A 15613-nucleotide genomic window follows, 5' to 3' on the forward strand; every position below is an offset into this window, starting at 1 on the left:
CATGCTTCTTGTTAACCAGAATGCATTGGAAACCATTAAGGACAGCACTCAGAAGAAAAAGCTATTTAACTAGTAGGCAATATAAAAGTGAAACAGTGAGAAAAAGATCCTTTTTCTAAATACTGACTATACTTACATTTCTCTTTGCAGTGTGTTCTCAATTCTCTTTTCTGAGACTAGTGTGTCACTGGAAAAAGAAAAAAAGATGTGCCAAGGATTTCAGTTAAAGTGAGGCTGAGTCTTAAATCAGGTGATAGTTGCATGTTGCTACAAAAGAATACCTTATTTAATGCCAGCAGGCAAGACACATCAGGTCTTTGAGTTTCAAATTCAGAACAGTTTTCTGTCTTTTCTTCTCTGTCGACATTAGAGCAACTGTTCCCTGTGTCAAAGCTAAGGTGAAAATCACAGACTCATAGAATGGTAGGGGTTGGAAGGGACCTTTAGAGACATCTAGTCCAACCCCATTGCTCAAGCAGGTCCACCTAGATCAGCACACATAGGAACCCGTCGAGGTGGGTCTTGAAGACCTCCAAGGAGAGACTCCACACTCTCCTGGGCAGCCTGTGCCAGGGCTTCCTCACTCTCACAGTGAAATAGTTTTTTCTTATGTTTAAGTGGAACTTGTGTTCCAGCTTCATCCCATTAATCCTTGTCCAGTTGCTAGATAGAATAGTAAAAAGGGATGTCCCAACCTCCTGACACCTACTATTTAGATACTTATAAATATTAATGAGATCCTCCCTCAGTCTACTCTTCTCTAGACTAACCAGCCCCAGATCCCACAGCCTTTCCTCATAAGGAAGATGTTCCAATCCTCTGATCATCTTGGTGGCCCTGCACTGGACTCTCTCCAGAAGTTCTCTGTCCCTCTTGAGCTGGCAATCTCTATTTGGGCGCTAAACATGACAGGAAAAGAAGTTGTTGGCTGCTCAGTGTTTTCTAACATAAGGAAGGCATGTCTGACCAGCAGAGAAAGTAATGTACCCAAAGAATCAGAGAATCCTGAATAGCAGAGAAATTTTTTCTGGTTCAGTAGCATCTGAAAATCCTCAGCTTCTCCCACTAGACTGGTTCTGACAAGTAGTTAGTCACAAAACTGTCTAAAAAATGGCATTATGCCAAGCTGGACATTTACCAAGTTTACTCCACTTGAGGCAAAGATTTTAAAAGCTCATACAAAGTCTCCATCAGCAGAAAGGCTGGGATGTTAAAAGACTGATTTTTTACTTCTTTGTGTAAATGTGACTTTTTGCTGTTGTGATTTGTCCTGAGCTGCATTTGACATCATTTGTTTGCATTCAAAGATCTGAGGAGAAAGTGTCCATTCCCACTGTTGAACTCTCTGTTCTGCTTAGGCTTATACACTTTCTTTAATCACTCCTTATTTTTGCATTGCAAATATTAATATTCCTGTATTATGCTGTTGAAACTAGGATAATCCCTTTTCTCTTTGAAGAAATATGAGAATACATTTGTATAAGGCATCTTGATATATAGGAACCCACAGAAGCCAGAATGCAAAGACTTTAAGCATGTAAAAAGTACACAGAACTTGTTAACTCTTCTCTGTATAGCTGGAACAAGTACTGAGCCAATAATATTGCAAAATAGAAGCAGATGGGACCATAGAGAAAACTTTTTAAGAAGGAAGGATAGTGAAAAGCATTGGACTATACCACAAAGGAAGGGATAGAGGCTCCACTACTGAAAGTGTGTGAAAACGTGATAGGCAAGCATCTCTCTAGCCTGACATGTGCAGAAATCATCATAATTTGAGTAGAGCAAATAATTTGAACCTGTCAGGACCAATTTGGAAACAGTTTGGACCAGCCCCCTCATTTTGGGTCTGCTCTGAAGATATGATACAAAAGGCTAAATTATCTTGCAGTTGTAAAAGGCCAAGAGATACCTTGACTCAGTAATCTTTCTGTTGTCATAAGAATTTCTAATTATGTGAGCCTCTAGAAATGTGGAAGTAGTTGTGTCTTATGAGGATGTCTCTTTTTATTGGGGAGGGAGGGAGGAGAGCTGGGAGAAAGGATGTGTGCAATGTAAATAATTGTGCAGTGTTAATGTGCATAAAAATATGTGAAAAAAATTCCATCGAGTATTCTGAAAAGATGAATGAGTCATGCAGTGGGAAGAGAAGAGGAGAGGAAAAACCCCATTAAGGCAGAAGGCAGATTTCAATCGAATACTCTACAATCAGTGGGATGACCAGTGGATCTTAGGAGCGTGACCCAGGTAAGAACAGTAATGTCCCTCAGCTGCCATTCCACTGACACTCAGATCCTCCACAGTAGAACTTAAGAGCAGCCAAGTTTTCTATTCTTAAGCTCTGCAGATATTTATAACATCTCTTCCTATGTGGGAGGACTGAAAGATGGGAAGCATTTGAGAATATCAGTGATGTTCAGCTCAATTTCTTACTAAAAAGAAAACTGAAATTACTCTGTGCTGAACTGGGACCAGCTCTTCTTAAGCATTTCAGGCAGCCATCCTATCAAACTGAAATTCATTCTCACAGTCTCAGACTTGCTGAATGCCCTTTTGAACAACTGCAGCATTAACGTGCTGCGAGTTATTTATTCGAGTGAATCCCTTGAGTCAGAAGTGTCTTTTAAGTTATGTACTTAGGCTAGGATTTTCTAAAGGTTAATCTGGATGACTTTGAAAGTGAAGTTTCAGTTGGCTTCCCTGAGAACTGTGAATTCAGTTTTTCTTACTCAGTCTCTTTAGAGGTTTCCGGTCATGTTATATCAACTTATTGAGTCCAACAATATTTTCAGATAGGGAAACAATCGCTGTTGCCTTGTTGTTTTCTAGCTTTGTGTATTCTTGCAAAAGTCCCAATATTCCCATTCTTTCCACCTTCTCTTTAGAAGAATAATTACAGACTGTCTTACATGATGAAAATCCTAGAATGTTTCTTTCCTTCCACAGTAGCTAATGGAATTCATGATCAATCATCTAAACAGAGAACAGTGCATACTATTAAAGAGAAATAATTCTTCAAGTCTGTGGTAAAACCCAGATGACAGTCTCCATATAAAGTACAGGGAGTATACATGCTGCTTGTTGTTTCAAGTTTTGATGTATTTTCTAACAGTTTTGAAATTAATTAAGTATTTAAACATGTTTAGTGCTGCAGATCAGATTTAAAGTGCAGCTACAAAACAAGCCTTCCTATGATGTCTTATGAACTAGAGTGGACCTTATACATATTATACAAACATCCTAGGTAGTATGAAGAAGTCAGAAGAAGCAGTTTCTTAACTAGTTTTCAACGTCCCTAATTTCCATTTTACAAAACTCTTTCTCTGATCTGTCATGCGTTCATACTGCCTCTTATCTCCATTCCTTTGTGTAAACTATGTAACTATTTGTTCCTCCTTCTGCAATTGAGTTAAACTATCATCCAAGATTAATCATCTAACATTAACCTTTCAGATCTTTAGTAACAAATATATCATTACTTCTTTTTTATGATTACCATTCTTTAAGCCCAAGGCCTCTTTCTTTAGAATTCTCTCATAGTTCCAGTAATTGGGAGAGTATGTGAGAGAAATAGAGCGATACTACAAAGTTACGGGTTAGTGTATCTAAAAGGCTCAGGAACTTTGCTAACTGCCCTCCAGCATTTCACCAGACCTACACTTGTTGCCTGTTCAGCACTCTCAACAAACTGAGGTCACTCAGTACTTCTGAAGCTACAGACTACTGCAAAATGTATGACAATGTTTTATCTTTTCATTAAATTACCAAGAATTCTGGAGACAATCAGATGACGTTTTTTAATGCTAATCCAGGCTCAGTTGATATTTGAGTCTCACTGAACCAGATGAACATGTGTATGTTACTTGAATAAGAGTTTGAACCCAGAAGAGATAAGAAAAGACAAAGGATGGGAGGAAAAAAACACTGACACAGTTAAAGCTTATGCAGCAGAAAAATAATAGTTAATAAAACAGATGTAATCAGATAAGTTGTCCAGTTAACCTCATAAGCAGCAGAAAGCCTGAAAGAACAGCACCACGGGGAGAGCACACAAGAAGACCACCTTGGAAGATCTCTTCTGACATGTTTTTGTCAACGCAGAGTTACAAGGCAAGATCAACATTGCATTACATAGGAAAGCAAAGCACTTTCTGCAGGCTGAAAATGTGTCAACACATGGTTACAACGACCCAGTGTAGGTGGAATCCTTCTGTGCTGTAGCAGTGTGACTGTGCACCAGAACCCAGGGAATGTCTTCAGGCTGTCCAATGCATCACTCTGCTGCCAGGAAGGGGAGGGGACAAAGGTCACCAGCTTCTGCCACCAAACTCCCAGATGAGAACCTGAAATCAGACCAGGAAGGTTCTCTGACACTCTGCTCCCAAGTGCTCCATTTGTGGCAGCTTCTGCCAAGAAGAGGCTCTCCTTAAACCAAATAGCGCAAAGGAATATTTTGTCTACCGTTTTTCTGCAATGTAACCACTAGAGGGAAGTGTCAGAGTGCTCTGGCCACGCTCGCTTACTACCTCTGCAAACAACGACTCGGTGTCGTCTAAAGTGAGTTTTGTTAGATCTAACACTATGAAAGGAGATTAGGATAGATAATCTGCTTTGGATGCTAGGAGCCCAGAGCAGTGTAGCATTTGAGCAGGATGCCAGACCATGTGTTGGGTGAACATACTCTGCATTGTAGAGTTTTATGTTTCAAGCACTTAGGTCTTTACACGCTGATTTCACAATTTACGACACAGTTCTGAAAAATGGTATATTTGAAATTCCATCGTTTTAAAATTTCATATGACCCCTGGCAGTGACTTTTTGAGATTGTTTTTGTTGAAAATAGGTATCTTGCTAGAAATTTTTCTCTAATTTAAAATGAAGTAGTTTAAATGTCTTTTTTTGAACTTCAGCTTCTTATCAAGTCAAAAACCATCTGGAAAGTTTGAATCCTAGACTAAATATTTTCAAGGATATTTGAAGCTTTCATCACAGTAATTTTTGGTTTGGTATGTTACTGGAAATTGCTTTCCTAAAATACTCGAAAGCACACAATAAGTTTTATTCAGCAATATTTTAACCATTGTTACTGTCTACAAATATTGTATGTTTATACTTTATGAGTTTATGATCAAAACATTAATAAAAAATCATGTTTTTACAGATACCTACAGTGATGTTGCTCATAAAGCTTTGAAATATCTTTATTTTCCCTCTGGTAGTAGAAACTACTATTGAGTTAACAAATTAAATGAAAATAATATAACTTAATATACGCAACATAACAGAAATAAATCTATTAAGATAGAGTTGTTTGATAAACTTAATTTCAATCAGTAGAAATCATCTATTTTTTTCAGAGATCCCTGTAAGAGAAGAAGTAGCCAAAGAACTGTGTTATAGCACAGTCAAGTGTCAGCTGGCAAAATTCAGTTAAACTAAGTCAATAGTTCTCTTTTTTTTTTAAGAAAAATTTCTCATGCTTAATTGAAGAGTGGTATTGTCCTTCTCAAATAGCTGTGATCAATTGTTAAATCAGACAGTCACCAGCCATACATTCTGGTCCATCCTTCTTTAAGTCAGGATTCCCAGATCAGCTTCTTGTACATAGCTGCTTTCCAGGAGTTCTGAACTTGGTGATAGACAAGTAGCTATAAAGGTAATATATGACATTTACAGTCCTTGAATCATGATATTAGTGTCGTGTGAATATTTGACAGTTCTATTAAAGAAAATAGGATCAGTCTGGTAATCTTTTGACTGCTGGAGGGCCTAACGAGTTATAATCCTTAGCTTCCCTGCCAGCAAATTCCTCATTGAGTGCAAGATACCATAAAACAAATCACCAGTAAAACCTCTCAAAGATGTTAATATATGTAGACTTCTTTTAAGCAGAAAATTCTAGCAAAAAAGAAGGCATTCTTTTCTCTGCTCTTTCTGCTATGTAGCCAAGCTGCAATACTCTAAAGGCTTCCATAAATTGCAACTCGTGTTTGAGGTGAACTGGTTATAGTGAAGTAGAGAAAGACAACACAAATGAGGTGTAGGATTTCACTGCAAACATAAAGTTCAACTTGAAATGTTTAAATTAGTTTATACAAACATCTCTTCTATGACTGAATTCAAAACAGGTTTTAAAATTGATCTGCAACACCTTTCAAGATGCACTAGGCATGCATTGCATTTTTTCATGCAATTTTGGTGTGATAAATAGTGAAGTCCAATGTCAGTCTAGGCTGAGAGCCATAATTCCAGGCAAAACATAGGTAAGTATTCAGCAGCACTGAATAACAACGGAGATTCTGTGTTGGCATTGACTTCAGCAAACAGAAATAGTGATGGACACATCTGTGTCTTTATTGTTCCTGCATGGCTAGGCAGCAGTTTATTTCACATGTGTATGCAGCAAGACACAAGTAGAAGTTGTCCTACACCTCCAGGGGCTGAAAATTGAAGTCATAGGGTCTAATACAATTCAAGTTGAAAGGAACCTCGGAGATCACCTAGTCCATTTGCAAATCTTGTTTATTTTACATAGGTGACCTTTTCTTGCCTTGGAGTTTATACACCTCACTCAGGCTCAGCTACATCTCTGTGTTTATTTCTACAGTATCAATTCATCAACCTAAAGATCAGATGCTGCCCACATTTGACAAGGCAGTGAAATAAAATCCTTCCATTGGTTTTCCAGATTAGAGCTGACAAGGACACAAATGTTAATATTTGGAGACCAGGGCTGTCCATAAGAGAAGTGATGATTTTTCAGAGAAGTTCTGAAAAGGCAGAGACAGTTGTTACCATCCTGCACCAAGAAGTGGAGTATGGGAGAAGAGGGAAGGAGGAGGCAAAACAGCTGCAGCAACTGGAGTTGCCATGATCAGCTTGCCTAGCAACCCGCCTTCTTAGGCAAGGTCATCCAATTCAGTAGCAACAATTGCTGTTCAACAGCAATATCAGAAGCAGCCCTGACACTTGGTGAGCTGGGTGCACATTAGGGAGTATGAGAGCTGTCAAAACATCAGCCTTAGGGCTACGAAGCCTCCTCAGTTTATTGGTAGGTAAACCACATAGATCTGGTTAACATAACTTATTCTGTGCATACAGAAAGAACTGTGGCTTATTGCAGTAAGACAGCTATTTCTAGCAGGCAATTGCTGAATGTTATTTTAGTAATGTAGAACACAAGAGTAATAGAAGAATGTATTGGAAAAATCAATTGTATCTTATATATATCTTATCCTGTGAATACTGCGATAAGTAATTGTATAATCCAGTAGGCAATTATTGTCCTTATTTATATAAAATTGATTGCAGATTATATGGGTAGATATTAATATTTTTTACTAGAAGTGGAATAAGTCCAGGGTGTATTGTCACAGTATATTCTGTTCTCATCATACAGACACCCTAGAGTATATATTTTAATACATGATTAATATACCTATTATAATGTATAACAGATGTACAAATGTAAAGTGTATTTTCCTACTCTTGCAATACAATCTGTAAGCTATTACAATGCTGTATTCTAACTGTAATAGACCTATGTAATCTTAATATTATCTATAACTACATATTTTAATGTTTATATCATTAACATTTGTATTGTGTTATTAACAGTGTAACAAAAAATTACTTATTCAAAGAGTTTAGTTGTCAAAGACTAAAAGAAACTGAGCAATCTGGAGCAGGACCCGTGTCATTTTAAAAGCAATCAAAAAAACCTCTTTAAATCAAATATGTCTCTGTACATGGCCCTAGAACCACCAGTCTTTGTGGGGAAAAATTTCTGTGAGAGGAGAATTAGTTAAGTTCCCTCATTGTTTCATGACTAATTCTGGATCGATAAAAATAATATACAGAGCAAGTCTGTATACCACTAGGAAGCTGTCATCTTTTGCTCCAGGGAGTTGAAGATAGTGAATTATGCTAGAAATATTTCTGCATTTGGTTTGATTTCTTTAGAAGTAATATAAACTTCAGAGATGGAACTCATCTTTCTCCTGTGCTCTCTTTATTGTAGTCTATTCATATGCTTTTTTTCCTGGCAGATGATATTAGTGGAGGGGTGGCATGATTTAGATAACAAAGACTATGACTGTTGGCCTCTGGAAAAACCAGACGAGTATAACATGCTGGACTGTGGAGGTGAGTAAATCCTAAAGCTGCTCAAGAAAGATCATCTTTTGCTTGGAGGACTTTTGAAAACCCCAAATTAAAGTACTCAGAATAGTATCTAACTCATGATGAATGATATGCATAGTGGAAAGGATCTGAATCAGTGACAACCTCTCTTTCTAGAAAAAGAAGTGAAAAAAGACAACTAAAAGATACTTCAGGGAAATTATTCGTCCAATATTCATGGGTTCTAAAAGAACAAGTAATAGCAACAGCTGAATCCATTCCTCCATAAAGAAACTAAAAACATTTTATTTCTCATTAGAAAATCAAATGCAAACAAAGCAGGCAGGCAGCTCTGCATTGCAGCAAATTCTATTGAGTCATTGCTGAAATTTTGTAATGCCACTTCGAAAGTGGACTGTGTTTAAACCCTTAAGCCAGTAAACAAAAACACTGATTCTACACAAGTGCTTTTCCACCTTACTCAAATCTGTTCCGTGAGTACTCAAAAAAATACAGAGATCTTGAACTACTTATTCCAATCAATCTCCAAAATGAATTTACATGATGAGATAATAAGAAATAGTTTTTTTTAATGTTAAAACTAAGTTGTCTAAGATTGAAATGTATTTAAAGAGCAACTGAAATACAGAAAATTCAATTTAAATATAAGAAAATTATTTTATGCTGTAAAAGTGATTGAACAGTGGAACAGGGTGCCTAGAACAGTCATGATTTCTCCCACTTTGTAAATTTCTGAAACCTAGCAATGTAAAATCTAGAGCAACTTGATTTAGATGACCCTTCCTTGAGCAACACAAGACTGGACCAAATGATTTCCAGAGGTACTTTCCAGTTTCAACCGTTCTGTGATTTTATGACTCTCTAATAGATAAATAACTGATGTAAAGGAACACTTTTGTTTATTTTGTAAAAGGTAAGACCAGAGACAATGTGTTTCAATATGTTTTTTAGAAAAAAACAAGGAAAAACAATCTGAGAAACAAATACTGATAGAGCACTCCAGGAAATACACTGCTGGGTTACACTCTGAGTTCAATCTTATAGATAAACATTTTTCTAAGGAGTCTGATTGGCACAGTGAAATTCAACGACTATCTAGATATTTGCCAGCTAAGACTTTTATCCCTGTATGAATGTACTATTACTTTAACATTGAAATTACTATCAGAACAGATTACTTGTTTAAAGCTACTCTTGCTAATGACCAGTGTGAACTGAGTACAAGGAAAACTAATATGAGCAGGTTGCTTAATTAACCTGTATCCTTTAGAACTAGTTTTATAACTAGCTCAAAGGTCTGACACACCTTTGTGGTGGTTCTTTGTCATCTTCTGGGCATTGCTAAAATCAAAGCAAGAGGTATCATACACTGTAGCCTCATTATTGTGGATCTAACACAAGATCTTCAAAGCATTTAAATGTGACAGTATATATTGTTCAAAGAAGAGTTTTGTTTATCTTTGTGAGACCTTTAGAGGGAAGTAGAAAGTAATTTAACTGAAATGTGTGCTGACCTTTTACCTTCATTTTCACACATTCTCTGAAGCTCATCTCTCGCTTACCTTTTAGTGCAAATAAAACACGGGTTTGTTTTAAATCTTTGTGTTCTTTCATAGTGTTACCATTTATAATGAATGTTTACTTTTCAAGGAAGATGTGAAATCAAGAGGTTTTTTAATTCTTTATATCTGAAGGAATATTACAATTATGAGAAAAAGTGACATCTTCACCAACAGTGCAAGTGAAAAATATATTTGTAAAAAGAGCTCTAGAGCAACAAAAAAGTTTATAATTGCATAATAACAAAAAAGTGAGGTTCACTTGATGGGCAGATTTACCTATCTTCTTCACAAAGGAATTAAAACTTGACAACTGAGAGCTATACACTTGCATGATGTAAGTTATTTGATGTGGTGCAAATTAAAACATGAATCCAAGAATATGTAAAGAAGTAGGTGAATAGAGTGGAAGATTTGACAATGTTGTTTAGGAATATGGATAAAAAACTTCTCCTACCTCTTATATCACTTCACTGCCAGGCTCAAAGGTAATAAGGTGCGCCATGAGGAAATGAAAAATGACAGATATCTGAGTTGCACTCCTTCCATTGTCCTCATTGTACAATGAGAATGCTTCCTTAAATACATAATTATTAGTATATCTAATTTATCTCTCAGTAAGTTAAGGATTTTGATTGATTTTCATGTGTGCTAGAGTTGACTGTTCTTCTGTAATGAGATGTGACTCACTGAAAACAGCCCAATCAAAGAGAAAAGCCAATATATCAGGACATGCAGCACTTAATTATACCAGGAGCAAATTTACTTTAGATAGTTTAGGGTAAAATGACCAGGTTTTTTGTTTCTTTTCTCCAATTGCTTGATCTATTCTAAGTGAGCATCAGAATGGTTCAATTAAATTGCATTTACGTTTACCTACACAGCCAGTAAGATAGATGACTGTTTTGGGCTTGTAAAAAAGCAATAGGAACAATAAATGAAAATCACTCAAGAGAAAGCTTTACATTTGTATGCATCTGTAGAGTAGAAAAGTATAGTAGATATGTTGACCCACAACTGTGTTGTTTCTAGGGCTGGAGATGGCATGGGTACAAAGACCTCCAGAGAAGGCTGTGAGTGGAGAATTCTTCAATGTGACATATGCAGTCTTTGCTTCAGATAGCTTTTATCAATACGCAGTGCAAAATGGAATCCTTTCTCACAGGTATGACCTCCTATAAAAATGGTCATGTGTATATGGGGATTCTGTGTGCACATTTTCAGTAGTATAACTGGAATGCTTACTCTGGGGCTCCTTGCTAATTCCTTGATTCATTTGCGTCTCATAGCTCTGTTTACCCTCATGTTTTTTCCTCTGCAATTGCTTTGCTCTCAGAACAGCCGTCATGTCATGTTTGCCTGCATGGTTAAGGATAGGACATGTTATCCTGTGTCTGTGTCACTGTCTCAGTGTAACTCTGAACATCACTGTTGCACACTCATTTTTGCCATAAGTGTGTTTGAAGTGCACAATATGGACATGTATATCTAGTAACAGTTCTAAGAACTATTCTTCCATTCTTCCTTTTTTTTTTTTTCACAGCTTGGAAACAAATATTTTTTTTTCAAATCTTTCCAGGGAGACTGACTCCCATAAATTAGTAAGGTATTTGGAAAATTTTGCCCCCTTTTGCACATGTAGATAGATGATGAATATCTAAAAAAAGTGAAATTTATGCTGCAGTTTTTCAAATGGATCAAATTTATACCTCATTTTGAATAGAAGACTATCTATCTGACTCTGTTTGGATCCACTATGTTTGTGTTTATTTCTTATAATACAATCTTCAGTCTTAGGCCTACTCATTGCTGGCTAATTCTCTCATTAAAAGTGAACCAAAAAATAAATCTTAGTATTCTGGCATTGTTTTACAAAGACCAATCACAAGTGTGTAACATTTAAGCTAAACCCTACAACTAAGTCTGGCTTTATCTAATCAGTAAATTAAGCTGTGGAAAATGATTTTATTTTAAAGCCAAATTTATTACAGTGATAACCAACTGAAAGTGTAACAGAAGAAACAGTGAGAAGTGTTGCATCACACATTTGTAGGTAACCACATCTTTAGGGATAAACTTTCAAAGGACCCACCTTGCTTTGGAGAATGATCTAGTCATAAAACCACTATTTACTCTGAAGTTTTTGTTTGTGGAATTATATCTAACATTATCATTCAATATAGTTATTTTCCTTTGCTTTTTTGAGTTGTAAAGCAAAGCCTGGAGCTGCTTGATATGTATGAATAGTATGCATAGGGGAAGGTAGAACATTGAAAACACTGAGAACGTAAGTGGCCATGGGCATATATTTCTGCTAGTGAAAGTACAGTAATGGTATTTTCTATGCCAGTTGTAGTGTTGCCAAGTCATTCCTTCTAATCATGAAGTCAGTCTGGGGAGAGAAGTGAAGGTCAGTACCTGCTTATGGCAGTATTTGCCAGAAGTCCCTACCACATGGCAGTAGACAGTGGTGTGGTTGATAACAATCTTAATTGCTCTAGAAGTGCTACAATCAAGAGTGACACAAAAGACAAAGAAATGGTTTAAAGATGTTTATTTCTCTGCGTATGTTTTTGCTAATTTTTCTGTGCAGGATAAAGAACAGGCTCACATATGCTTGTTGCAGTTTTGGGGAATGAGGAATGAGCATAAAAGTTTTTTTCTCTCTCTGCTGCTTGATTAGCAATGCTGCTGCTGCAAAGGAGTTCTGTGAGGAACATGAATGCCCTGCGAGCTGGAAAGATGCAAACGACAAGAACTGCTGTGTTCACCATGCCAATATTCACTCCTGTCCTTTAGCCTTCATGGTCAGTATAACAGTGCAGCATCATATGCTCTGTTGTTGCTACTGGATGAGACATTATCACAGTATCCAGGTTCAAGATTAGGAAATCTTTCTGCTATTACAATTAGATGAAATCTATATTTCACTGAAACCACTGTGAGAATATCTGTTTAGTTTAAAATTTTTTGCACTGGATGCTGTGGGTGAATGGCTGAAAACAAATGGCCGAATTTTTGGACAAGACAGTATTCAGAATCTTGCATTATGTTTACCTCTTTGAGATGACTTGAACTAGATCTCTGTACAGTCAGTAAAGAGAGGTAATTCCATTGTAAAGCAAGTAAAGCAGATTATCAGTCTCTGCAGTTTATAGAGAGACCTTGAGTGATTTGCTTGAATTACTGAAGTTCAGTGGAGTATTACTGGCTGTGATTTGTAGAGCTGAAGCCTGCATATACGTGTCCTGAGATGGAAGAATTTTTCTGTATTAGATCAAGGCAAAAAAAGGAATCCAAATACAAGATAACAAAATTTGTTTGTGTAATATAAATAGGATTAATTCTTAACTTCTTTGTCTCTCTTTGAACTAATTTTTAAAGTTCTGACTCCAATAATGCAGTTTGAGATACTTTTTTTTTCTTGTTTTTATCTGTGAGGCAAGCCTTTTGGCAATCTGATGCATTCTTTCTGATCAAAGATGATGTAGTAGAAAACTAAGAAACTTAGTAGAAAACTAAGTCTACACACCTTGTGACTATTTTGTGTACCCTTCTGTGAGAAGAGTTAATGTCTTCAGAAGAGCTCTAGCTTACTTCTTGGAAGACCTTTCTTAAGGACCTGTTTTATTAATTGATTCCCTGGAAACCTTAGCTAATCCTAGGACTTTAAAAGAGGAATCCCTGCTGAAACCATCATATCTAAACTTTTGCCTGGAGTCATAGTAAAGAACTTCAATATTCCATCTCTCCAGTAAGAGTGACCTTTCCATTATTTCTTACTTTCACAATTAGTTCTGCTTGGAATTAAGATGCGGAAAAGCTGAAAGCATGCAACCAACACACATCATTGAATGTTTTTGTAATACAGTGAAGTTTCTGTTTAGAAGTCTAAGCGAGTTGACTGCCATATAACTAGAGGCCACGTGTAACATTGCATACGACTCAACTTACACTTCAAAGCAAGCCTTTTCCATTATTTCAAAGGTGATTTATTGTGCTTGGGATTTTTTGCAGTGTCATGACTTAAAATATTTTATCTTGGCTAACATAAGCTCCATTTCATTTTATTTGGTCTATGTTTTATAGCGCATTGAGAGAAGGGCCTGAAGAAATATCTGGAGTTAGGAGACAGAGTTAGCCCTTTCAAACAAATAAAATCAAGACCTTCAGACAGTCAAAATAATCCTTTATGGTTGCAATTGCTGGGAGGTTTACATTTGAACAGCTTTACTGAGAAATGCTCTGCAAACAAGCACAGAAGACATTCCCTCTTTCCTTATTAAAGAAAAAAAATAAAAAGCTGCCATTATCAAAAGTGAAACTTTAACAAAATATCTTTAGAAAAATAATAAAAAAGGGGGATATAATTTATTTTTTACTCTAATACAATCAATCCTTAAAAAGTGTATTAGCTTTATAGAATTACTGCAGTTAAAATGTTTTTAAAAACAATATTTGTGAGATTTTAACTTGATTTAGACACAATTACTTATTTTATCTTTTATCATAGAATGGTGTTGCTTGTTCTTTTAATAGATTTAGTATTAAAATAACACTATATTTCCTGTTAGAGAACACAAATCCTTTTAAGAAAGTAAAAGTGAAGGAGCTAGGATTTTCATTGCGTCATGGTTTACTAACATAACCAATATGTCTGATAAAGGGTAGAGGAGGAATATGCGGTCCATGGATCCCAGATGATGGCCAGATATTTACTCACACTTTGTCTACAGCTGGCAAAATGAGCCAAAGAAATTGGACTGCCAAGGTAATATATACTTCTTGCATACAGGATTTTACCTGATTTAGTCTTTTCAGAGCTTACTTGTTAGTAGTTTGGTTCAGTTTATGTACATGTTTCCCATTTACTTTATTTGTCAGTGTTATGCGTGTAAGTGATGCATATGGATGAGTAATATAAATTTCCAATAGATGTGACTTGAAAGTTACAGCTGTTCACATTACTACTCCTTAGGTATTTAGTAGAAGTCATGGAGATTGCAGGGAGAATAATATAATCTGTCCATTTAAGGCTTACACGAACAAGATATTGTACTACTGACTGGACTGCGTTGCAGGTTAATACAGTTATTAGGGTACTTCTACCCAGCAGAAGTAATAGGGAAGTAAACATGTCAGAATGCATAGGCTGATGGCCCTGCTTGGTGAAAATATGCACTAGGAAAGGAATCACGTCTGCTTTTCATACAAAAGTTGTCTCCTGCTTCTATTTGTCTTCCCAATTGAGGACACCTGTCCTTTCTGGTTCTGAAAAAAATGTAGACATTCTTTCACAAGATATCAAAATTAGACAACTGTAATATTAGCCTACTGTATGCAAGTGAAGTTTTGATGCGTGCTGTTTTTTTCACTTGTTTGGCAGGTTGTTTTAGTTCACGTGGGTGTGACTTCTCTCATTGCACACATCAGAGTTGGGAGAATGCAAGTTGCTCTGGAAGCAAAAACCACAGTCCTTCCTGCAGTAGGTATGATAAAAAATGAATATCTGAGTGAATTGTTTGACTGCAAATCTCAATGCCTTTATAATAAAAAATTACTCTTACCCACTGTTAATATGGAAAAACCACAAAAGTTTTCATAAAATTTTTCATCATTTAACACTGAACAGCTGAAAAAGTGATTGAGCTTCTAACTTGAATATGAATCGAGTTGTGAATCCAGTAGAAAGCCATTTTTGTCAAACAGGTAAAGTAAAATGCCATGACCAATGGTTTCAGGTATTACAAGGCTTGCCTGCAGCTAGTGGGAATGTGAAAATATTATTCTAGCTAGTATGTTGTGAGGATCTGGATATGATTAATCCATAGGGAAGCAGACTATCCTTAAGCTTATTGGAAAGGTAAAAACCCACCTTAGTTCCCTTGTTCACATTAAAATTCATTTGCTTC

General features: G+C 36.3%; 1 protein-coding gene across 1 annotated transcript in view; it reads left to right on the top strand.

Moving 5' to 3' along the window:
- Positions 1–15613, top strand: part of LOC104552766 (atrial natriuretic peptide receptor 2) — a 50059-nt gene that overhangs the window by 7731 nt on the left and 26715 nt on the right. Inside the window, exons 2-6 of the mRNA XM_062018805.1 lie at positions 8049–8145; positions 10734–10866; positions 12385–12508; positions 14368–14472; positions 15088–15190. Of these exons, the coding sequence (XP_061874789.1) occupies positions 8049–8145; positions 10734–10866; positions 12385–12508; positions 14368–14472; positions 15088–15190 (562 nt within the window). The remainder of the gene's footprint in view (positions 1–8048; positions 8146–10733; positions 10867–12384; positions 12509–14367; positions 14473–15087; positions 15191–15613) is intronic.

This window comes from Colius striatus, chromosome Z, assembly GCF_028858725.1.
Source record: "Colius striatus isolate bColStr4 chromosome Z, bColStr4.1.hap1, whole genome shotgun sequence".
Lineage (NCBI taxonomy): Eukaryota > Metazoa > Chordata > Aves > Coliiformes > Coliidae > Colius > Colius striatus.